We start from the raw sequence: 24,652 nt of genomic DNA, 5'->3' as shown, positions 1-24,652 counted from the left end.
CACTCAAAAGGATAGCTCAAAGGTATCAAAGTTTTAGTTTAATTTCAGATAATCCTAACTTTCCGGAGCAAGGGTGTCTGTCATTTTGTCTCTGTTTTTTGTTTACTGTCATACCTGTATGAACGAAAAATAAAAATCTGATTTAATTGAAATTACTAAATTAAGGTAAAGTTCATCAACAGTCTCTAAATTTATTTAACAATACAATTCTAAAGCCAGCACCAGTACACAGAATTTTTTTTTGTTGGTTCTGGCCTATCAATAGCCGGCACCAGTAAATGAAAAGATTTTTTTTTGAGTGCTGGCTTGTCAATAGCAAAAACCAGTACACGAAAAAAAATATTAGATGTTGGCCTGTCAATGGGCGACACCAATAAATGAAAAAAAAAAATTGGTGCTGGCATGTCATTATTATTATAGTTTTGAGTTATTTTTGTAAGACTCTTAGACTTTAAGGTGCAAAAAAAAAACAAAATATAAGGGCCAAAGAAAGAGTAGGTAGTGGAAGTGTTTTGAGCTTCGAAAGACTAAAAAGGGAAGGATGGTCATATTTTTCCAACTTTATGAACAAAAGATATAGAACCCGTAACACTCAAAAGCAAAGCTCAAGGGTATCAAAGTTTCAGTTTCAGATAATCCTAAGTTTCCCGGAGCAAGGGTGTCTGTCATTGCCTCTGTTTTTTGTTTACTGTCATACCTGTATGAACTAAAAATAGAAAATGTGATTAATTGAAATTACTAATTTTAGGTAAAGTTCATCAACAGTCCCAAAATTTTATTTAACATTACATATTTTAAAGCTAGCACCAGTACACGAAAAAAATATTTTTTTGGTGATTGACGTTCAATGGTCGGCAACAGTAAACGAAAAGAATTTTTTTTGAGTGCTGCCTTGTCAATAGCAGAAACCAATACACGAAGAAAAAATTTTTTAGGTACTGGCCTGTCAATGGGCGGCACCAGTATATTACAAAAATTTTGGGTACTGGCGTGTCATTATTATTATTACAGTTTTGAGTCATTTTTGTAAGACTCTTAGGCTTTAAGGTGCAGAAAAAAGAAGAAATATAAAAGCCAAAGAATAGTAGGTAGTGGGAGTGTTTTGAGTTTCGAAAGACTAAAAGGGCAAGGATGATCATATTTTTCCAACTTTGTGAACAAAAGATATAGAACCCGTAACACTCAAAAGCAAAGCTCAAAGGTATCAAAGTTTCAGTTTCAGATAATCTTAACTTTTCCCGAATAAGGGTGTCTGTCATTGTCTCTGTTTTTGTTCACTGTCAAACCTGTATGAACTAAAAATAGAAAATCTAATTTAATTGAAATTATTAATTTAAAGTAAAGTTCATCAACAGTCCCTAAATTTTATTTCACATTAATAATTCTAAAGCCAACACCAGTACACGGAAAAAACTTTTTTTTTGTGTTGGCTTGTGGATGGCCTGCACTAGTACATGAATTTTTTTTTGAGTGCTGGTCTATCAATTGCAGAAACCAGTACATTAAAAAAAATTTTAGGTGCTGGCATGTAAATGGCCAACACCAGTACAAGAAAACAAAATTTTGGGTGGTGGTGGGTTATTATTATTTTTACAGTTTTAAGCCATTTTTGTAAGACTCTCAGGCTTTAAGGAGTAGAAAAAAGAAGAAAATATAAGAGCCAAAGAAAAAGTAGGTACTGGAAGTGTTTTGAGTTTCGAAAGACTAAAAAGAAAAGGATGATCATATTTTCCCAACTTAGTAAACAAAAGATATAGAACCTGTAACACTCAAAAGCATAGCTCAAAGTTATCAAAGTTTCAGTTTCAGTTTCAGATAATCTTAACTTTCCCGGAGCAAGGGTGTCTTTCATTATCTCTATTTTTTGTTCACTGTCATACCTATATGAACTAAAAATAGAAAATCTGATTTAATTAAAATAACTAATTTAAGGTAAATTTCATCAACAGACCCTAAATTTTATTTAGCATTACATATTCTAAAGCCAGCACCAGTACACGGAAAAAACTTTTTTTTTTGCTGGCCTGTGGATGGCCGGTACCAGTACACGAAATTTTTTTTTGAGTGCTGGTATAACAATTGCAGAAACCAGTACACGAAAAAAGAATTTAGGTGCTGGCTTGTAAATGTCTAGCAACAGTACAAGAAAAAAAAATTTAGTGCTGCCGGTTATTATTATTTTTACAGTTTTAAGCTATTTTTGTAAGACTCTTAGGCTTAAAGGTGTAGAAAAAAAAAGAAAATATAAAAGCCAAAAAATAGTAGGTATTGGAGTGTTTTGAGTTTTGAAAGACTAAAAAGACAAAGATGATCATATTTTCCTATTTAGTAAACAAAAGATATAGAACCCATAACACTCAAAGGATAGCTCAAAGGTATCAAAGTTTTAGTTTTAGTTTTAGATAATCCTAACTTTGCCGGAGCAAGGGCGTTTGTCATTTTGTCTCTGTTTTTTGTTCACAATCATACCTGTATGAACAAAAAATAGAAAATCTAATTTAATTGAAATTACTAATTTAAGGTAAAGTTCCTCAACAGTCCCTAAATTTTATTTAACATAACATATTCTAAAGCCAGCACCAGTACACAGAAATTTTTTTTTGTTGGTGCTGGCCTGTCAATTGTCGGAACCAGTAAATGAAAAGAATTTTTTTAAGTGCTGGCTTGTCAATATCAGAAACCAGTACACGAAAAAAATAATTTAGGTGCTGACCTGTCAATGGGTGGCACCAATAAATGAAAAAAAAATTGGTGCTGGCATGTCAATATTATTATTATAGTTTTGAGTCATTTTTGTAAGACTCTTAGGCTTTAAGGTGCAAAAAAAAAAACAAAATATAAAAGCCAAAGAAAGTAGATAGTGGAAGTGTTTTGAGCTTCGAAAGACTAAAAAGGCAATGATGGTCATATTTTTCCAACTTTGTGAACAAAATATATAGAACCCGTAACACTCAAAAGCAAAGCTCAAGGGTATCAAAGTTTCAGTTTCAGATAATCCAATCTTTCCCGGAGCAAGGGTGTCTGTCATTGTCTCTGTTTTTTGTTCACTGTCATACCTGTATGAACTAAAAATTGAAAATCTGATTTAATTAAAATTACTAATTTAAGGTAAAATTCATCAACAGTCCCTAAATTTTATTTAACATTACATATTCTAAAGCCAGCACCAGTACACGGAAAAAAAAAATTTTTGGTGATTGCCTGTCAATGGTCGGTACCAGTAAACGAAAAGAATTTTTTTTTGAGTATTGGCTTGTAATTAGCAGAAACCAATACACAAAAAAAAAATTTAGTGAACAAAAGATATAGAACCCGTAACACTCAAAAGCAAAGCTCAAGGGTATCAAAGTTTCAGTTTCAGATAATCCTAACTTTCCCGGAGCAAAAGTGTCTGTCATTGCCTCTGTTTTTTATTTACTGTCATACCTTTATGAACTAAAAATAGAAAATTTGATTTAATTGAAATTACTAATTTAAGGTAAAGTTCATCAACAGTCCCAAAATTTTTTTTAACATTACATATTCTAAAGCCAGCACCAGTACACGGAAATTTTTTTTTTTTGGTGATTGCCTTTCAATGGCCAGCACCAGTAAACGAAAAGAATTTTTTTTTGAGTGTTGCCTTGTCAATAGCCGAAACCAGTACACGAAAAAAAATAATTTTAGTTGCTGGCCTGTAAATGGGCGGCACCATATATGAAAAAAAAATTTGGGGGCTGGTGTGTCATTATTTTTATTACAGTTTTGAGTCATTTTTGAAAGACTCTTAGGCTTTAAGGTGGAGAAAAAGAATAAAATATAAAAGCCAAAGAAAGAGTAGGTAGTAGGAGTGTTTTGAGTTTCGAAAGATTAAAAAGGCAATGATGATCATATTTTTTCAACTTTCTAAATAAAAGATATAGAACCCGTAACACAAAAAACCAAAGCTCAAGGGTATCAAAGTTTCAGTTTCAGATAATTCTAACTTTCCCGAAGCAAGGGTGTCTGTTATTGTCTCTGTTTTTTTTCACTGTCATACCTGTATGAACTAAAAATAGAAAATCTTATTTAATTGAAATTACTAATTTAAGGTAAAGCTCATCAATAGTCCCAAAATTTTATTTAACATTACATATTCTAAAGCCAACACCAGTACACGGAAAAAAAATATTTTTTGGTGACTGTCTGTCAATGGCCGGTACCAGTAAACGATAAGATTTTTTTTTTAGTGCTGCCTTATCAATAGCAGAAACCAGTATACGAAAAAAAAAATTTAGGTGCTAGCGCCTGTTAACGGGCGGCACCAGTACATGAAAAAATTTTAAGTGCTGGCGTGTCATTATTATTACAGTTTTGAGTCATTTTTGTAAGACTTTTAGGCTTTAAGGTGCAGAAAAAAGAAGAAAATATAAAAGCCAAAGAAAGAGTAGGTAGTAGGAGTGTTTTGAGTTTCGAAAAACTAAAAAGGCAAGATTAATCATAATTTTCCAATGTTGTGAACAAAAGATATAGAACCCGTAACATTCAAAAGCAAAGCTCAAAGGTATCAAAGTTTCAGTTTCAGTTTCAGTTTCAGTTTCAGATAATCTTAACTTTCCCAGAGCAAGGGTGTTTGTCATTGTCTCTGTTTTTGTTCACTGTCATACCTGTATGAACTAAAAATTGAAAATCTGATTTAATTGAAATTACTAATTTAAGGTAAAGTTCATCTACAGCCCTAAATTTTATTTAACATTACATATTCTAAAGCCAGCACCAGTACACGAAAAAAAAAATTTTGTTGGTGATGGTCTGTCAATAACCGGCACCAGTAAACGAAAAGAATTTTTTTTTTGAGTATTGGCTTGTCTATAGCAGAAACCAATACATGAAAAAAAAATTTAGGTGCTAGCCTGTCAATGGGCGGCACCAGTACATGAAAAAAAAATTGGTACTGGCATGTCATTATTATTATTATAATTTTGAGTCATTTTTGTAAGACTCTTAGGCTTTAAGGTGCAAAAAAAAAGAACAAAATATAAAAGCCAAAGAAAGAGTAGGTAGTGGGAGTGTTTTGTGTTTCGAAAGATTAAAAAGGCAAGAATGATCATATTTTTCAACCTGTGTGAATAAAATATATAAAACCCGAAACACTTAAAAGCAAAGCTCAAGGGTATCAAAGTTTCAATTTCAGATAATCCAATCTTTCCCGGAGCAAGGGTGTCTGTCATTGTCTCTGTTTTTTGTTCACTGTCATACCTGTATGAACTAAAATAGAAAATCTGATTTAATTAAAATTACTAATTTAAGGTAAAGTTCATCAACAGTCCCAAAATTTTATTTAACAATACATATTCTAAAGCCAACACCAGTACACGGAAAAAAGTATTTTTTTGGTGATTGCCTGTCAATGGCCGGCACCAATAAACGAAAATAATTTTTTTTGAGTGTTGCCTTGTCAATAGCAGAAACCAGTATACGAAAAAAAAATTTAGGTGATGGCCTGTCAATGGGTGGCACCAGTAAATGAAGAAAAAATTTTGGGTGCTACTGTGTCATTATTATTATAGTTTTGAGTCATTTTTGAAAGACTCTTAGGCTTTAAGGTGCAGAAAAAGAATAAAATATAAAAGCCAAAGAAAGAGTAGGTAGTAGGAGTGTTTTGAGTTTCGAAAGACTAAAAAGGTAATGATGATCATATTTTTCCAACTTTGTGAACAGAAGATATAGAACCCGTAACACAAAAAACCAAAGCTCAAGGGTATCAAAGTTTCAGTTTCAGATAATCCTAACTTTCCTGGAGCAAGGGTGTCTGTCATTGTCTCTGTTTTTTGTTCACTGTCAAACCTGTATGAACTAAAAATAGAAAATCTGATTTAATTGAAATTACTAATTTAAGGTAAAGTTCATCAACAGTCTCAAAATTTTATTTAACATTACATATTTTAAAGCCAACACCAGTACACGGAAAAAAAAAATATTTTTTTGGTGATTGTCTGTCAATGGCCGGCACCAGTAAACGAAAAGAATTTTTTTTAGTGCTGCCTTGTCAATAGCAGAAACCAGTACACGGAAAAAAAATTTAGGTGCTGGCCTCTCAATGGGCGGCACCAGTACATGAAAAAAATTTAGGTTCTGGCGTGTCATTATTATTACAGTTTTGAGTCATTTTTGTAAGATTTTTAGGCTTTAAGGTGCAGAAAAAAGAAGAAAATATAAAAGCCAAAGAAAGAGTAGGTAGTGGGAGTGTTTTGAGTTTCGAAAAACTAAAAAGGAAAGGATGATCATATTTTTCCAACTTTGTGAACAAAAGATATAGAACCCTCAACACTCAAAAGCAAAGCTCAAAGGTATCAAAGTTTCAGTTTCAGATAATCCTAAGTTTCCCGGAGCAAGGGTGTCTGTCATTGTCTCGGTTTTTTGTTCACTGTCATACCTGTATGAACTAAAAATTGAAAATCTGATTTAATTAAATTTCTAATTTAAGGTAAAATTTATCAACAGTTCCTAAATTTTATTTAACATTACATATTCTAAAGCCAGCACCAGTACACAAAAAGAAAAATATTTTTTGGTGATTGCCTGTCAATGGCCGGCACCAGTAAACAAAAAGAATTTTTTTGAGTGCTGGCTTGTCAATAGCAGAAACTAGTACACGAAAAAAAAATTAGGTGTTGGCCTGTCAATTAGCGGCACCAGTACATGAAAAAAAAAATTTAGGTTTTGGCATGTAATTATTATTACAGTTTTGAGTCATTTTTGTAAGACTTTTAGGCTTTAAGGTGCAGAAAAAAAGAAGAAAATATAAAAGCCAAAGAGTAGGTAGTGGAAGTGTTTTGAGTTTCGAAAGACTAAAAAGGTAAGGATGATCATATTTTTCCAACTTTTTGAACAAAAGATTTAGAACCCGTAACACAAAAAACCAAAGCTCAAGGGTATCAAAGTTTCAGTTTCAGATAATTCTAACTTTCCCGGAGCAAGGGTGTTTGTCATTGTCTTTGTTTTTTGTTTATTGTCATACCTGTATGAACGAAAAATAGAAAATCTGATTTAATTGAAATTACTAATTTGAGGTAAAATTGATCAACAGTCCCTAAATTTTATTTAAGATTACATATTTTAAAGCCAGCACCAGTACACGGAAAAAAATATCTTTTTGGTGATTACCTGTCAATGGCCGGCACCAGTAAACGAAAATAAATTTTTTTGAATGCTGGCTTGTCAATAGCAGAAACCAGTATACGAAAAAAAAATTTAGGAGCTAGCCTGTCAATGGGCGGCACCAGTACATGAAAAAAAAATTGGTGCTGGCATGTCATTATTATTATAGTTTTGAGTTATTTTTGTAAGACTCTTATGCTTTAAGGTGCAAAAAAAGTACAAAATATAAAAGCCAAAGAAAGAGTAGGTAGTAGGAGTGTTTTGAGCTTCGAAAGACTAAAAAGGCAAGGATGATCATATTTTTCCAACTTTGTCAACAAAAGATATAGAACCCGTAACACTCAAAAGCAAAGCTCAAGAGTATCAAAGTTTCAGTTTTAGATAATCCTAACTTTCCCGGAGAAAGAGTGTCTGTCATTACCTCTGTTTTTTGTTTATTGTCATACCAGTATGAACTAAAAATAGAAAATTTGATTTAATTGAAATTACTAATTTAAGGTAAAGTTCATCAACAGTCCCAAAATTTTATTTAACATTACATATTTTAAAGCCAGCACCAGTAAACGGAAAAACTTTTTTTTTGTGCTGGCCTGTGGATGGCCGGCACTAGTATATGAATTTTTTTTTAGTGCTGACTTGTCAATAGCAGAAACCAGTACATGAAAAAAAATTTTAGATGCTAGCCTATCAATGGACGGCACAAGTACATGAAAAAAGAAATTGTTGCTGGCATGTCATTATTATTATAGTTTTGAGTCATTTTTGTAAGACTGTTAGGTTTTAAGGTGCAAAAAAAAACAAAATATATAAGCCAAAGAAAAAGTAGGTAGTGTAGGTGTTTTGAGTTTCGAAAGACTAAAAAGGTAAGGATGATCATATTTTTCCAATTTTGTAAACAAAAGATATAGAACCCGTAACACAGAAAACCAGAGCTCAAGGGTATCAAAGTTTCAGTTTCAAATAATCCTAACTTTCTCGGAGCAAGGGTGTCAGTCATTGTCTCTGTTTTTTTCACTGTCATACTTGTATGAACTAAAAATAGAAAATCTTATTTAATTGAAATTACTAATTTAAGGTAAAGCTCATCAATAGTCCCAAAATTTTATTTAACATTACATATTCTAAAACCAGCACCAGTACACGGAAAAAAAAATATTTTTTTGGTGATTGTCTGTCAATGGCCGGCACGAGTAAACGATAAGAATTTTTTTGAGTGCTGCCTTATCAATAGCAGAAACCAGTACACGAAAAAAAAAAATTTTAGGTGCTGGCCTGTTAATGGGCGGCACCAGTACATGAAAAAAAATTTTAAGTGCTGGCGTGTCATTATTATTACAGTTTTGAGTCATTTTTGTAAGACTTTTAGGCTTTAAGGTGCAGAAAAAAAGAAGAAAATATAAAAGCCAAAGAAAGAGTAGGTAGTAAGAGTGTTTTGAGTTTCGAAAAACTAAAAAGGGAAGGATAATCATATTTTTCCAACTTTGTGAACAAAATATATATAACCCGTAACATTCAAAAGCAAAGCTCAAAGGTATCAAAGTTTCAGTTTCAGTTTCAGTTTCAGATAATCTTAACTTTCCCGGAGCAAGGGTGTTTGTCATTGTCTCTGTTTTTTGTTTACTGTCATACCTGTATGAACTAAAAATTAAAAATCTGATTTAATTGAAATTACTAATTTAAGGTAAAGTTCATCTACAGTCCCTAAATTTTATTTAACATTACATATTCTAAAGCCAGCACCAGTACACGGAAAAAAAAATTTTGTTGGTGATGGTCTATCAATAACCGGCACCAGTAAACGAAAAGAATTTTTTTTTTGAGTATTGGCTTGTCAATAGCAGAAACCAATACTTGAAAAAAAAAATTTAGGTGCTAGCTTGTCAATGGGCGGCACCAGTACATGAAAAAAAAATTGGTATTGGCATGTCATTATTATTATTATAATTTTGAGTCATTTTTGACTCTTAGGCTTTAAGGTGCAAAAAAAAAGAACAAAATATAAAAGCCAAAGAAAGAGTAGGTAGTGGGAGTGTTTTGTGTTTCGAAAGATTAGAAAGGCAAGAATAATCATATTTTTCCAACTTTGTGAATAAAATATATAAAACCCGAAACACTTAAAAGCAAAGTTCAAGGGTATCAAAGTTTCAATTTCAGATAATCCAATCTTTCCCGGAGCAAGGGTGTCTGTCATTGTCTCTGTTTTTTGTTCACTGTCATACCTGTATGAACTAAAAATAGAAAATCTGATTTAATTGAAATTACTAATTTAAGGTAAAGTTCATCAACAGTCCCAAAATTTTATTTAACAATACATATTCTAAAGCTAACACCAGTACACGGAAAAAATATTTTTTTGGTGATTGCCTGTCAATGGCCGGCACCAATAAACGAAAATAATTTTTTTTTTGAGTGTTGCCTTGTCAATAGCATAAACCAGTATACGAAAAAAAAAAATTTAGGTGATGGCCTATCAATGGGCGGCACTAGTAAATGAAGAAAAAATTTTGGGTGCTGTTGTGTCATTATTATTACAGTTTTGAGTCATTTTTAAAAGACTCTTAGGCTTTAAGGTGCAGAAAAAAGAACAAAGTATAAAAGCCAAAGAAAGAGTAGGTAGTAGGAGTGTTTTGAGTTTCGAAAGACTAAAAATGCAAGGATGATCATATTTTTCCAACTTTGTGAACAGAAGATATAGAACCCGTAACACAAAAAACCAAAGCTCAAGGGTATCAAAGTTTCAATTTCAGATAATCCTAACTTTCCTGGAGCAAAGGTGTCTGTCATTGTCTCTGTTTTTTGTTCACTGTCAAACCTGTATGAACTAAAAATAGAAAATCTGATTTAATTGAAATTGCTAATTTAAGGTAAAGTTCATCAACAGTCTCAAAATTTTATTTAACATTACATATTCTAAAGCCAGCACCAGTACACGGAAAAAAAAAATTTTTTTGGTGATTGCCTGTCAATGGCCGGCACCAGTAAACGAAAAGAATTTTTTTTGAGTGCTGCCTTGTCAATAGCAGAAACCAGTACACGGAAAAAAAATTTAGGTGCTGGCCTCTCAATAGGCGGCACCAGTACATGAAAAAAAAATTAGGTTCTGGCGTGTCATTATTATTACAGTTTTGAGTCATTTTTGTAAGATTTTTAGGCTTTAAGGTGCAGAAAAAAGAATAAAATATAAAAGCCAAAGAAAGAGTAGGTAGTGGGAGTGTTTTGAGTTTCGAAAAACTAAAAAGGAAAGGATGATAATATTTCTCCAACTTTGTTAACAAATGATATAGAACCCGTAACATTCAAAAGCAAAGCTCAAAGGTATCAAAATTTCAGTTTCAGTTTCAGATAATTCTAACTTTCCCGGAGCAAGGGTGTTTGTAATTGTCTCTATTTTTTGTTCACTGTCATACCTGTATGAACGAAAAAAATCTGATTTAATTGAAATTACTAATTTAAGGTAAAGTTCACCAACAGTCCCTAAATTTTATTTAACATTACAGATTCTAAAGCCAGCACCAGTACACGGAAAAAAATAATTTTGTTAGTGCTGGCCTGTCAATAACCGGCACCAGTAAATGAAAAGAATTTTTTTTAGGGCTGGCTTGTCAATAGCAGAAACCAGTACACGAAAAAAAGTTTTAGGTACTGGCCTGTCAATGGACGGCACCAGTACATGAAAAAAAAAATTTTGGTGCTGGCATGTTATTATTATTATTATAGTTTTGAGTCCTTTTTGTAAGATTCTTAGGCTTTAAGGTGCAAAAAAAGTACAAAATATAAAAGCCAAAGTAAGAGTAGGTAGTGGGAGTGTTTTGAGTTTCGAAAGACTAAAAAGATAAGGATGATCATGTTTTTCCAACTTTGTGAACAAAAGATATAGAACCCGTAACACTCAAAAGCAAAGCTCAAGGGTATCAAAGTTTCAGTTTCAGATAATCCAAAACTTTCCGGAGCAAGGGTGTCTGTCATTGTCTCTGTTTTTTGTTCACTATCATACCTGTATGAACTAAAAATAGAATATCTGATTTAATCGAAATTACTAATTTGAGGTAAAGTTTATCAACAGTCCCAAAATTTTATTTAACATTACATATTCTAAAGCCAGCACCAGTACACGGAAAAAAATATTTTTTTGGTGATTGCCTGTCAATGGCTGGCACCAGTAAACGAAAATAAATTTTTTTGAGTGCTGGCTTGTCAATAGCAGAAACCAGTACACGAAATAAAAAATTTAGGTGCTGGCCAGTCAATGGGTGGCACCAGTACATGAAAAAAAAATTTGGGTGCTGGCGTGTCATTATTATTACAGTTTTGAGTCATTTTTGTAAGACTCTTAGGCTTTAAGGTGCAGAAAAAAGAAGAAAATATAAAAGCTAAAGAAAGAATAGGTAGTGGGAGTGCTTTGAGTTTCGAAAGATTAAAAAGGTAAGGATGATCATATTTTCTCAACTTTGTGAACAAAAGATATATATAACCCGTAACACTCAAAAGCAAAGCTCAAAGGTATTAAAGTTTCAGTTTCAGATAATCCTAACATTCCCGGAGTAATTGTGTCTGTCATTGTCTCTGTTTTTTGTTCACTGTCGTAACTGTATGAACTAAAAATAGAAAATCTGATTTAATTAAAATTACTAATTTAAGGTAACGTTCATCAAAAGTCTCTAAATTTTATTTAACATTACATATTCTAAAGCCAACACTAGTACACGAAAAAAAACTTTTTTTTTGGTGCTGGCCTGTGGATGACCGGTACCAGTAAAGAAAATTTTATTTTTGAGTGCTGGCCTATCAATTGCAGAAACCAGTACATGAAACTTTTTTTTAGTGCTGGCCTATCAATTGCCTAAACCAGTACACGAAAAAAATTTAGGTACTGACTGTCAATGGGTGACACCAGTACACGAAAAAAAAAATTAGGTGCTAGAGGGTTATTATTATTATTTTAACAGTTTTAAGCCATTCTTATAAAACTCTCAGGCTTTAAGGTGTAAAAAAAAGAAGAAAATATAAAAGTAAAAGAAAGAGTAGGTAGTGAGAGTGTTTTAAGTTTCGAAAGACTAAAAAAACAAGTATGATCATATTTTCCCAACTTAGTGAACAAAAGATATAGAACCCGTAACACTCAACAGCATAGCTCAAAGGTATCAAGTTTTAAGCAATTTTTGTAAGACTCTTAGGCTTTAAGGTGTAAAAGAAAGAAGAAAATATAAAAGCCAAAGAAAGAGTAGGTAGTGGGAGTGTTTTGAGTTTCGAAAAACTAAAAAGACAAGGATGATCATATTTTCCCAACTTAGTAAACAAAAGATATAGAACCCGTAAAACTCAAAAGCATAGCTCAAAGGTATCAAAGTTTCAGTTTCGCTTTCAGATATCCTAACTTTCCCGGAGCAAGGGTGTCTGTCATTGTCTCTGTTTTTTGTTCACTGTCATGCATGTATGAACTAAAAATAGAAAATCTAATTTAATTGAAATTACTAATTTAAGGTAAAGTTCATCAACAGTCTCTAAATTTTATTTAACATTACATATTCTAAAGCCAGCACCAGTACACGGAATTTTTTTTTTTGGTGTTGGCTTTTCAATGGCCGGCACCAGTAAACGAAAAGATTTTTTTTGAGTGCTGGCTTGTCAATAGCAGAAACCAGTACACGAAAAAAAAATTTAGATGCTAGCCTGTCAATGGGCGGCACTAGAGGTGTTCATGGGTCGAGCGGCCCGGCCCGACCCGACGGCCCGCCCGAAATATGGGAGGGTTTGGGTAAAAGTATAGGCCCAAAATATGGGCTTGGCCAAAAAACGAGGCCCGATTAAAAAACGAGCCAGGCCTCAGGCACCACTTTTTTGGCCCGGGCCTGGCCCGGCCCGAATAATAAATATATATTTTTTAATTTTAAAATAATTTTTTTAAATTTTTTTAAATTTTAAAATACTTTTTTTAATTTTAATTTTAATTTTTAAAATAAATTTTTGGTATTTATTTAAAAAACGGGCCGGGCCCGGGCTTATGAATTTTTTCCCAGGCCGGGCCTGGGCAAAATTCTAAACCCATATTTTGGGCCGGGCCGAGCCCGGGCCGAAATTTTTTTCTGGGCCTGGCCCGGTCCATGAACACCTCTAGGCGGCACCAGTATATGAAAAAAAAAATTGGGTGCTGGCGTGTCATTATTATTAATACAGTTTTGAGCCATTTTTGTAAGACTCTCAGACTTTAAGGTGCAGAAAAAAAAGAAAATATAAATGCCAAAGAAAGAGTAGGTAGTGTGAGTGTTTTGAGTTTCGAAAGACTAAAAAGGTAAGTATGATCATATTTTTCCAACGTTGTGAGCAAAATGTATAGAGCCTGTAACACTCAAAAGCAAAGCTCAAAGGTACCAATGTTTTAGTTTCAGATAATCCTAACTTTCCCGGAGCAAGAGTATTTGTCATTGTCTCTGTTTTTTGTTCACTGTCATACCTGTATGAACTAAAAATAGAAAATCTGATTTAATTGAAATTACTAATTTAAGGTAAAGTTCATCAACAGTCCCTAAATTTTATTTAACATTACATATTCTAAAGCCAACACCAGTACACGGAAAAAACTTTTTTTTTGGTGCTGTCTTTGGATGGCCGGCACCAGTACACGAAATTTTTTTGAGTGTTGGCCTATCAATTGCAGAAACTAGTACTCGAAAAAAAATTTTAGGTGCTAGCCTCTCAATGGGCGACACTAGTACACGAAAAAGAAAATTTTTTTGGGTGCTGGCGGGTTATTATTATTATTACATTTTTAAGCAATTTTTGTAAGACTCTGAGGCTTTAAGGTGTAGAAAAAAAAAGAAAATATAAAAGCCAAAGAAAGAGTAGATAGTGGGAGCATTTTGAGTTTCGAAAGACTAAAAAAATAAGGATGATCATATTTTCCCAACTTAGTGAACAAAAGATATAGAACCCGTAACACTCAAAAGCATAGCTCAAAGGTATCAAAGTTTCAGTTTCAGTTTCAGATAATTCTATCTTTCCCAGAGCAAGGGTGTCTGTCATTGTCTCTGTTTTTTGTTCACTGTCATACCTGTATGAACTAAAAATAGAAAATATAATTTAATTGAAATTACTAATTTAAGGTAAAGTTCATCAGCAGTCACTAAATTTTATTTAACATTACATATTCTAAAGCCAGCACCAGTACAAGGAAAAAAAATTGGTGCTGGCCTGTCAATTCTTTTCGTTTCAAACGCATATAAGTGAAAGCAATTACATTAAAGCACACCTAAAAAATAATTGTACGTATGAAGCAGAAATTCACTTTCTGCTGCCAAAAAGAAAATTGAAATCTAATACTTACTGGAATGAAGTGAATGAGGCCAACGGGAAGCTAAAGGCGGCACATTGGAAGAAGCAACAATCGGTGCTGAAGGTTGATCAACGAGTTCGGGTTGAGTAAAATGTGCTGAAGGATTCTCCATTTTATGGAATTTTTTTTTCTTTTTACTTGATTAGCCTTCTAGGAAGATAGTTGATTCTAAATGCTATCAATTTTTGGTTATTTTACCAAACTGTCCCCAAAAAATTAATATTTACAAAAATAATCCAGGTTTAAAAACAATCACCAAAATAACCTAAAATGAACAATAAAAAGGGGTTTTAGCCTATCAATAGCCGGCACCACCTGGTATTTTGGACCCATGATTGCCTAATGATTGTGTCAGACTTTAAACAATTGGATTTTTTTGTTCTGGCCGTCAATCGCCTGCACCAGTGTATTTTTTTTTAAATCGTAGCATATTGGTATACAAAAATTAAAAAAAAAAAATTTGGGTGCTAGCCTGTCAATGGCCAACACCAGTACACGAAAAAATTTTTTTTTAGGTGTTGGCTTGTAAATAGCCGGCACCAGTACACGAAATAAAAAAATTTTGAATGTTGGCCTTTAAATGGCCGGCACCTGTAAATGGCCGGCACCATTTTATGGAATTTTTTTTTTCTTTCTTTATTTGATTAGCCTTCTAGGAAGATAGTTGATTCTAAATGCTATCAATTTTTGAGCATCTGCTGCTCAAATAGAGACAAAAAATGGGTACAAGCCTTGTACTACAATTTAACAACCAAAAATAGACGTCAACATAGTAAATTAATAGGTGGACCATATTTTCCCAAATTTCAGGCATTTTTTAGCCTTTTTTGTAAGACTCTCAAGCTTTAAGGTGCAGAAAAAAGAAGAAAATATAAAAGCCAAAGAGTAGGTAGTGGGAGTGTTTTGAGTTTCGAAAGACTAAAAAGACAAGGATAATCATATTTTCCCAACTTTGTGAACAAAAGATATGAAACCCATAACACTCAAAAAGCAAAGCTCAAATGTATCAAAGTTTCAGTTTCAGATAATCCTAACTTTCCCGGAGTAAGGGTATCTGTCATTGTCTCTGTTTTTTGTTCACTGTCATACCCGTATGAACTAAAAATAGAAAATCTGATTTAATTGAAATTATTAATTTAAGGTAAACTCATCAACAGTCCCTAAATTTTATTTAACATTATATTAAGATCACTCGATTTCAAAACTAACATATTCAAAGGGTTAATAACAAAATTAACCCCTAAACTATAACTAAAATATTATTTTAATACATTTAATTTTTTCCTAACAACAATTCTAAAAAAAATTTAAAATAATCTTAAAATATCACAGTCTACTTTAAGATTTTCTAATAATTTTTTGAGTATTGAGATCTCTAATAATTTTAAAAGATTTTTTTTAACATAAGGAAATTTATTTTAATAATTTTTTTGTTTAGTTGGTGATTAATATTAATATGTGGATATTTTATTTAAATAAAATAAAATTATTTATGAAAATGAGTTATAGTAAATATTATTATGTGGAAGTGTTTATGTTTTAAAATAATATGTTTATTCAATTTTGTTTGTGCATATACCAAAATGGGTTCATTGCTTAGAGCAATTAATCTCACTGCCATGATGATTAATGTCCTGGTAAAAAAAATTTGCTACTTGCTATCCATGAGTGTTTTATAAATTTGCACATCATAATTTTTTAATTAACATATTTAACTAATAAGGTAATTTGTTATGGACAGAGTAAGTACCATGTCTTGAGAGAGCATGTCCATGGTTCGAGCTACTTGCCAGACAAAAGTATTTTCCCTTATTTGGATGCCACAGGATTTGGGATAGCAATATTGATTAGGATGCTCGAGCTTAGAGTCGACTTGATATCCGTCTTCGTTGAGAGGTGACGCCCAAATACTCACACATTTCATTTACCGTGTTGGGAGTGCACCATCACCTTAGAAGATGTTGCATTGCAACTCGAGCTCCAAGTTGACGGCGCTATAGTCGTGGGTTCAAGTAAAGTGATCAAACCTGCATCGCTTTGCTGTCAGTTGCTTGTACGATTGTTAGGTGATGGTGCTGCTAAGTTTATTAGTTTGAAAAACAATGTTTTGTTTGCACCGACAATTGTTTTCTTCCTATATAAATTAACATTGATTTTTTAATCGACATGAATTTAGGGATAAGAATGAGGAGAAAAAGTTTGATTTAATCCGAACTTTTAAAATGTTTGAATGAGATAATTCTGAGATAAAAATAACGATTTTGTTTCTTATTGCTTTTTGTTGAAGTTCATGCTTTTCAACTCAAAACTAAAAACAGTTCTTTAACGACATTTCCTTTTTCTAATTTTTATTTATAATCAAATATATTTTTGTGTAATATTTATATTAGGTACGTACTTATTTTTTTTATTGAAATAAATTTCAAATATACGAAATTAAATTTATAATGAGTTCTAATTAAATTTATAGATAGTTAATATTAATTATTTACAAATATTTATATTGCATATATTGAAATATTAATAAACTGTTTTTATATTTTTATAAATTTGAACATTATTTAGATATATGTATATTTTCTTCACAATTTCATATTCAAATTGAGCATTGTATTTCTTTAATTTGAACATTAAAATTTTGAACCACAAATTGACTCTAAAAATATAATTTTAATTGTTGAGGTTTTAATATAAAAGCATTGAACTTTTTTTTACATGTCTAAATAACATAATTAGAAAACATATACGTGCTTATTTATTAAATTAAATATGTAAATAGTATTAAATTTAATATTAATTCAATCAACACTATTATTTATATTAGATTTTATTATATGCAATATGGGTGAACAAAAATATAAAATAATTATATTTATAAAAATAAATCAATAAATGATTATTAGTTGAGTAATAAGAGTTTTCTATATGAAATTATTGATCATATGTTTAATTTGTAAATAATGTTTTTTAAGTTTTTTTATTTAAAGATTATATAAAGGTAAGAAAAGATGAAAGTATTCTTATAATAATATTAATAATCCTCTAAAGTAAGGGTGTTTTCGTAACTTCATAATTGAGTTAGTGTCGATTTAACTCGTGACATCAACTCAGTCACGTACTTTATTAAAACGTGTGTGTATATATAGATAGATGGTGGCATGAGTGTAATCTCTATATACAAATTTTATAATGGTTTTGTTTAAAAATATAAAATACAAAAATTGTAATTTTTAACCGAGTTGGTGTGTGGTTAACTTGTACACCAACTCAATCAATGGTTTAAATAATAGTATGAAACAAAATTAATGTGGGTGAAACAATGTGCATTATGTTTGTTAATTAAAACTTATGTAAGAATTATATAAGTGATTGATTTCATCTAATTGAGTTCAATCATGAAAAAAAAACCTTTGAATTTTTAATTCAAATTAATATTATTTTTGAAATTAAAATTTTATATTTATGTGTATATAACTTAAATCTAAATTTTGAAATTTAAGTTCTCATAAGCAACTTTAGAATAATAATTCATAAAAAATAAAAAATAATAGAAATATAAACATTTATTTTATAAATTGTAAAAATAAAATAAAATATTTAAATTAGCTTCAATCATATTCAACCATTTTCTGATCAATTCAACTTTTTTTTTAATTTAAAGCTGTTGATTGAACTAGTCGAATCACTATTTTCAATTCAATTGTCTAATCCAATTTGATTCTAACAATTATGATTTCAATGAACTCCTAACACAATTGACAAAAGCGAAAGCCTCAGACCTTGAGTGCCCGAGCTTGAGTTATACATTAGGTAATTCATATGCGAGCTGTCTAGATTTACTTTAGTTTAAATCCCTACGAGTCCCATCTAAAGTTATTTTAGTTTAGGTAAGTTATATCTTATTTGTGCTTTGTAAGATAAATTATATTTATTGGTAATTATTTTTTGTATGATTTATTGGTAATGATTTGGATGTATTTTTAGGGGTGAAATTGTATATTTTTACGAATAATTTTATTATCTTTATAATTTTTACGAGATTAAATTAAATTTTTATCATTTTAAGAAGATAAATTACAAATTTACTATTATTACTTTAAAACTTTATAAATTATAAAAAAAAACCAAACAAAAAATTTTTCCATTAGCCCAACCAATCAAAATTTAATAAGAAAATGAACCAAACTCTACAATCTAAACCAGTTTTCGCTCTTAATTTTTCTTTATAAATTAATTTACTCTATAATTTGAAAATATAAAAAAGCGAGTGTAGAACACGCACAGGATTAGACGAGTGAGGTAGAGGCGAGGCTGTTAAGTTGGTCGTGGGCTAAAACTGTAAATTTCTAACCAATCAAACAAAGGCCTTTTTCTCCTGACGCTAACAGAATTTTGCCTTCTGCCTGTTTCTCCGACCCCTTCTCTCTCTTTCCCCGATTCTGCCCTTTTTCAACATATCCTGCTTTCTTGTTTCCTTTTTTTTTCTGTAAACCCTAAGCTGACCGATGCCGCCTTCACGGCCGCCGGCTGCGGAGGTTCGCCACGTCGATTTAAGGATCTGGCGAGCTTGCGCTGGCTCTTCCGTTCAAATCCCCACTGTTAACTCTATTGTTTACTACTTCCCTCAAGGACACGTGGAACAATCTTGCGGTTCGACTCCGTTACTCTCCTCTCTCGTGCTCTCTAGGCCTCTCATCCCTTGCGTTGTCTCCGACGTTCATTGCCTCGCCGATCCCAGAACTGATGAAGTCTTCATCAAACTCTTCCTCGTCCCTGTCGAGCCTTCTAGACTACCCAATCAATTTCTAGACGTTAATGGTGAAGTTGAAGATCCTGATAAGATCGTGTCCTTCGCCAAGATTTTAACGCCGTCCGATGCCAACAATGGCGGCGGATTCTCCGTCCCCCGGTTTTGTGCTGACTCTATTTTCCCGCCTCTTGACTACAATGCTGACCCGCCTGTTCAGACTCTCACCGTCACCGACATTCGCGGCGGGGTTTGGGAGTTCCGCCACATTTACAGAGGAACGCCGCGTCGGCATCTGCTCACTACGGGATGGAACAAATTTGTTAATCAAAAGAAGCTCATCGCCGGCGATTCTGTTGTCTTCATGAGGGACTGTAATGGGAAAATGTTTATTGGAGTCCGTCGGGCTTTGAAGAGAGGAGAAGGCGGTGGGGATTCCGGGAGGTGGAGAGAGCCAACTGGTGGAGGAGCAACGAAAGGGGACGGAAGGGGGAGGATGACGGCGGAGGTGGTTGTGGAAGTGGCGGAGAGGGCCGCGAAGGGGTTGCCATTCGAGGTTGTGTACTATCCTCGGCCCGGTTGGACAGATTTCGTGGTGAGAGCGGAGTTGGTGGAGGCTGGACTCAATATATACTGGGCTGGTGGGACCAGAGTGAAGATGGCAGTTGAAACAGAGGATTCCTCGAGAATGACGTGCTTTCAAGGGACGGTTATTTCTGGTGCTTTGTCGGATTCCGGCCCCTGGATTGGCTCTCCTTGGCGAATGCTTCTGGTAAAATTGCCTTGGACTCAGTTGTTTTAAATGTGGTAGTTAGATTGATTGCATTTTGCTGATAACTTCGACATGCTTATTTAGAACAAGCTCTGATGGTAGATTTGATGGGGTGGAGGAACTAAGGTTGGAATAAGATTACACAGTTATAGGCTTATAGCAGCAGGCAGCATTATACTTGGTCTATATCAATTTTTGTATATTTTCACTTTTAAGTAGTGTCCTTACTGGGGATTCTCAATCTTGAGTTTGTCTCCGTAGGAAGTTTGCCAAGGTTGGGGTGGTGCAATTCAGATTGTAGTAATTGATTTAGATTGGGAATGATTTGCATAATTTTCATTATTTACGGGTTGTGTTTGATGGCTTGTTATGCAGTGGTTTCTCATCCGGAGTAACATGGTATGTATTTGTGTTGATGTTTGATTGTGCTTGAATCTAAAATTCTGTTACTTATATATTTGTTAAAAGAATAAAGTGCTTATGTATTCAGTTTTGAGCCACTTGCTATGTTAACTTCAACTCCCATCAATTGGGTAAATTTTAAATTTGATGCTTATTGAAATGTATCTTGTGATACTCTCATCTTAGTAGGGAACAAGTGAACTTTTAGTGCTTCTATAGAGGTCTTGTTTCATCTGCACTTTATCTGTGTGTTTGTGACTGGTAATAATGGCGGAGTAGTTTCTTCTATGTTTTATGTTTTCTCATTTTAGAGGTCGCATTTTAGGGGTTGGGTTTGTGCTAGGATGTGGATTATTTAATCTTACATTTAAGTTTTTGAGAGGTATTAAGTGTTTTTCCATTTTTTTACATATAAAGTATCTTCATCTTTACCCTTGCTGACTCATGATTTCATTATCTTTATATCATTAGGTTGCATGGGATGAACTTGATCTCGAGAATGTAAGGAGAGTGAACCCATGGCAAGTTGAAATTGCTACTTCCTTACCGCTTCAGTCTTCATTTCCCTTGGCGAAGAAGTCCAAGTTTTCTCAGGAATCTGGGCTGGCTGATGCAGAAGGAGAAATAATGTTCCCTATGACAGGGTTAACCAATTCAACAATGAGGTACATGAATCCATCACTGTTGAATTACAATTCTTTTCCTGCTGGCATGCAGGGAGCCAGGCAAAATCATTTTCACGTGCAAGGTTTAACCAACCATATGAGTGAGAATACCCCAATGATGTCCACTGATGCTTCATCTAGCAACTATTGGGTGCCCAAGTTAAAGAGGATATCCACTGAGCTTAACATTGGCAGTTCACAGTCTGACAACTTGTCCCCAGATAGCCAGAGCAGCATGGTATCCTTTGGCACTGAATTTACTGAAAATGCAGGCTGCAACTTGAGCAAAGTAGGTGTTAATTCGTTTCAATTGTTTGGCAAGACGATTCATATGAAGGAGCCTGGTGGAAGCATGTTTGGTAATGTTGGTAGCATGGAAGATGATAGTGGTAAAAGATATGATGAAGCTGTGAGAGAAAAGAACTCGTTAGATCTTTCATCAACTAACGACTATTCAAAGCTGCATGACAGGATAGATGTCAAAAGTGAGAGTGCTTCAGCTTTCAAAGGCTTTTCTTTGTGAATGAATCCAAGTCCACATCAAGCAGATGAGTAACTGTTTAGGTATGGTTTCTCTGATTGAATTTCACGAACCATTCAACTATCTTAAGTGTGTTGTTTTTACTGTCCAAGTTACAGCAATTGCTTTGCCTTTTTTGTAATATTTGTGATTTTTGCTTTCCATTTGTGTGGCAAGGACATTATAAATCTTTATCTGTTGGGCATCCTGTTCCTTTGGAAATGCTCTATTTTGTGCTATTGTGTTTGTGGATCGTGCTCTTAGGTGGTTATGCATTTTAAATGCTTGGCCATGTTTTAAATCATGCATTTGAAAGGCTCATACCCGCTTCTTCTCCAACACAAAACTGGAATACATAATAGTTCTCAGTTTTTTTGGGCCTCTGCTGACTGCGAGTGTCAAATCAAATAATTCCCTTATATTCCAAAAGATGTGTTGGCCATTATTTGTGTTTAGCAGTATGTGGAGCAGTAAAACCAGGCTTTGATTGGAGTCCTGAAAATAATCCAAAAGTCACCCCAAATGCATGATTTGTGGGTAAGGGTCTATTAAAAAACTAACTCGGGGTCTGTTCGGCATAAGACAGTGGTATTATGATGCTTTGATGCGTGGGTTTATATCCTTTTGTCATGTTTACAACTTGCTTGCCTGAGTTGCGCTGCTGCCCTTACTGGTAGTGATTTAATTTGCAGGTAATTTAGGGTGGCAGTACATGGTCAGTAGTAGATGGGTGGAGACACTTTGACTGATATATATATATATAAGAAAATTGTAGACATATATGGCGTTTCAGAACAGTAGAGATTTGCATTTTGATTGAGTTTGGATTGTGAAGTAGAGATGATTGAGTGAGCTCATAATAATCCAAATTCCACATGCTTGTTCGGCCGTTTTATTATTTGACCCCTTATTAGGCAGTGATATGATACAAAACTCCTTTTTCTTTAAAGAAAATTACATTTGAAATTGTGATTTTGGCCATATTCATCAAATATTGATTTTCCTCTTCTACAAATCACATCATCTTGCAAATAAAATGCACAAACTTTTAGGTTACGTTTTAAAAAAAATTCAAAAACATGTTTCATAAGTATAAATAAAAATTTGTTTTTAGTAGTGAAAAAATGTTTGATAGTTGTAAAGAAAATAAGAGAAATAAAATAATTTTTTTGCATATTTATTAGAGTATTAGATTTAATATTTAAAAATCTCTTGAAAAAGATTTAAACCAGAATCATATCATTTAAAGTTTAGTGAAAATAATGAAAACAATCTTTTATTCTTTTTTAGTTTTAACATTTTTTCATTCTTCAATAACAGGAAGGCGAAAATGGCATTTATTTTTTGAAACCAAATGAAATTTTTGTTCTAGGTTGAAATTACTAAAATCTCTTTCAAACTGCTATCAATATTTAAAATTGCCAGTAATGGTTAGTTGCTCTTAGAGGTGTTTATGGGTTAAGATAGATTGAGCTTAATTATTATATTTGTCCAAGCTCAACCCAATTTAAAATATGAGTCTAAAATTGTTTTAAAGCCGGTTTATTTTGTAAATGATTTTCATTCTCATTTAAGTCCACCCATATATTTTTAAAATTTTTTAAATTTAATATTTACAAATTTTATATATTTTTTATTTATTAAAAATTTATATATAGGCATCTTAACTTTAATATTTTTATTATAATTTTATATATTACTATATATTTATTAAGCGTTTTACTAAAATCGGCCCATTCTCATAAATATTCAAAATTTTTATCTATTTTTATAATTTAAAAAAACCGACATTTATTGGTATTTTAGCCCATGTTAGAAAACACTTTGCCTTGCGGGAAAATAAATATTGGATCAAGAAATCTCAAAACTCAACTTCCACCTCTTAGCTCCCATACTAGCATGAAACACAAAGAAAAGAAAATGTTGATATCTTGATTTCCAAATCTTGTTTAACAAAAGATTTTAATGGAAAACGAAGTTACTAATCTGAAATAAAGATTAACAAGAAGAGTTGAAAGAAAATTGAGAGAATATTTTTGATAGTTTTTGGAGTAACAATCGTGAGAATGAGGATTTGGCATTTTCAAAATGGTCAATTTGCCTAGATGGGCTTGGACAGTTCTCCAAATAAGGACCTCTCCTTACCCAAATGCTATTTCTAATAATCACACATTGATGCCACTAATTTATTAATTTTACAATTTAATCCATAGACCTTAATTTCTAAGCTCTTGCGCTAATCAGTTATTAATGACCACCTACTAAGTAATAAACACTAAATCCCCTGCCAAATAACTTCGTTTAAATAATCTGACCCAAAACCAAACATCTCAAAATTTGGGGTGTTGCAATAAGTAATAAAAAGTTACATACCAATTATGTGTGTTCATGTCCTGATTTTGAGACAATGGCGGATTTCCTTTATAGAGCTACTCAAATAGTAAGTGAAATTAAGAGAGATCAAGGAAAATTGCATAAAGATTTCTTTAAGGATATGTCTGGGTGAGAGATTTATAGGAGGCATTTGTAGTTCGGTTTGCAATGCCAATATTGGATCTGAAAAAGGAAATATAAGTTTTTTTTTGAACAATTTCATTATAGGTTCTGATCATATTTGCTCTTTTTGACATAATGCCTAAAACTACCCATAGTTTCTCCCCAACTCATAAATAGGAGAATAATGCATTTCAGTACACTCAAACCCACGTCCTCCTGCACTAATCGAACTAAGACTCGATCGATAAAAAAGGAAAAAAGAAAATATAAGGTGAGTTGCTTTGTGCATTGAAAATGTAATTAGGGTGAGTTTGAAAGTTATTAGGATGAGATCGGTTGAATCTGGTTTTTTGGATTTTTTTTCGAATTGTCTATCATATTTCAGTTTGATTTTCAAGTTTTATATTACTTTTTTTTGTGATTTTTGGACTTATTTTTTAAAAAAAGGGTTCTATTTTATAACCTTTGAATATTATTAAGTAACGTTTCAAAGTTTTTTATTATAAATATTTCTAAAATATATATTTCAAGTAAATAAAAATAATGAAGAAATTTATATGATTTTAAAAAAAATTATATAGAAAGTTATTTTTATTATTTT

The 24,652-nt window shown here is 32.5% G+C and overlaps 1 protein-coding gene across 2 annotated transcripts; it reads left to right on the top strand.

Annotated features, from left to right (window-relative positions):
• The first annotated feature begins 18,831 nt into the window (after nt 1-18,831).
• LOC107916612 (auxin response factor 17) lies at nt 18,832-22,572 on the top strand. Of its 2 annotated transcripts, XM_016845917.2 has the most exons (3): nt 18,833-19,968; nt 20,842-21,599; nt 22,248-22,572. In XM_016845917.2, the coding sequence occupies exons 1-2, from the start codon at nt 18,955-18,957 to the stop codon at nt 21,556-21,558; spliced, it is 1,731 nt and encodes a 576-aa protein (XP_016701406.2). In that variant the 5' UTR covers nt 18,833-18,954; the 3' UTR covers nt 21,559-21,599; nt 22,248-22,572. The 2 variants fall into 2 exon arrangements, with proteins under 2 accessions (XP_016701405.2, XP_016701406.2); XM_016845916.2 differs by lacking the exon at nt 22,248-22,572 and having other exon boundaries at nt 18,832-19,968; nt 20,842-21,794.
• The last annotated feature ends 2,080 nt before the right edge of the window (nt 22,573-24,652 follow it).

Source organism: Gossypium hirsutum, chromosome D06 (assembly GCF_007990345.1).
Source record: "Gossypium hirsutum isolate 1008001.06 chromosome D06, Gossypium_hirsutum_v2.1, whole genome shotgun sequence".
Taxonomy (NCBI): domain Eukaryota; kingdom Viridiplantae; phylum Streptophyta; class Magnoliopsida; order Malvales; family Malvaceae; genus Gossypium; species Gossypium hirsutum.
The sequence above is the reverse complement of the archived record's forward strand: the minus strand, read 5'-3'. Positions and strand labels throughout refer to the sequence as shown.

Bases quoted from the DNA above. Each gene is read 5' to 3' on its own strand.
- LOC107916612 (XM_016845917.2), top strand. From the start codon at position 18,955: ATGCCGCCTTCACGGCCGCCGGCTGCGGAGGTTCGCCACGTCGATTTA. The intron at 19,969-20,841 runs GTAAAATTGCCT...TTATATCATTAG, and splicing joins CTCCTTGGCGAATGCTTCTG to GTTGCATGGGATGAACTTGA.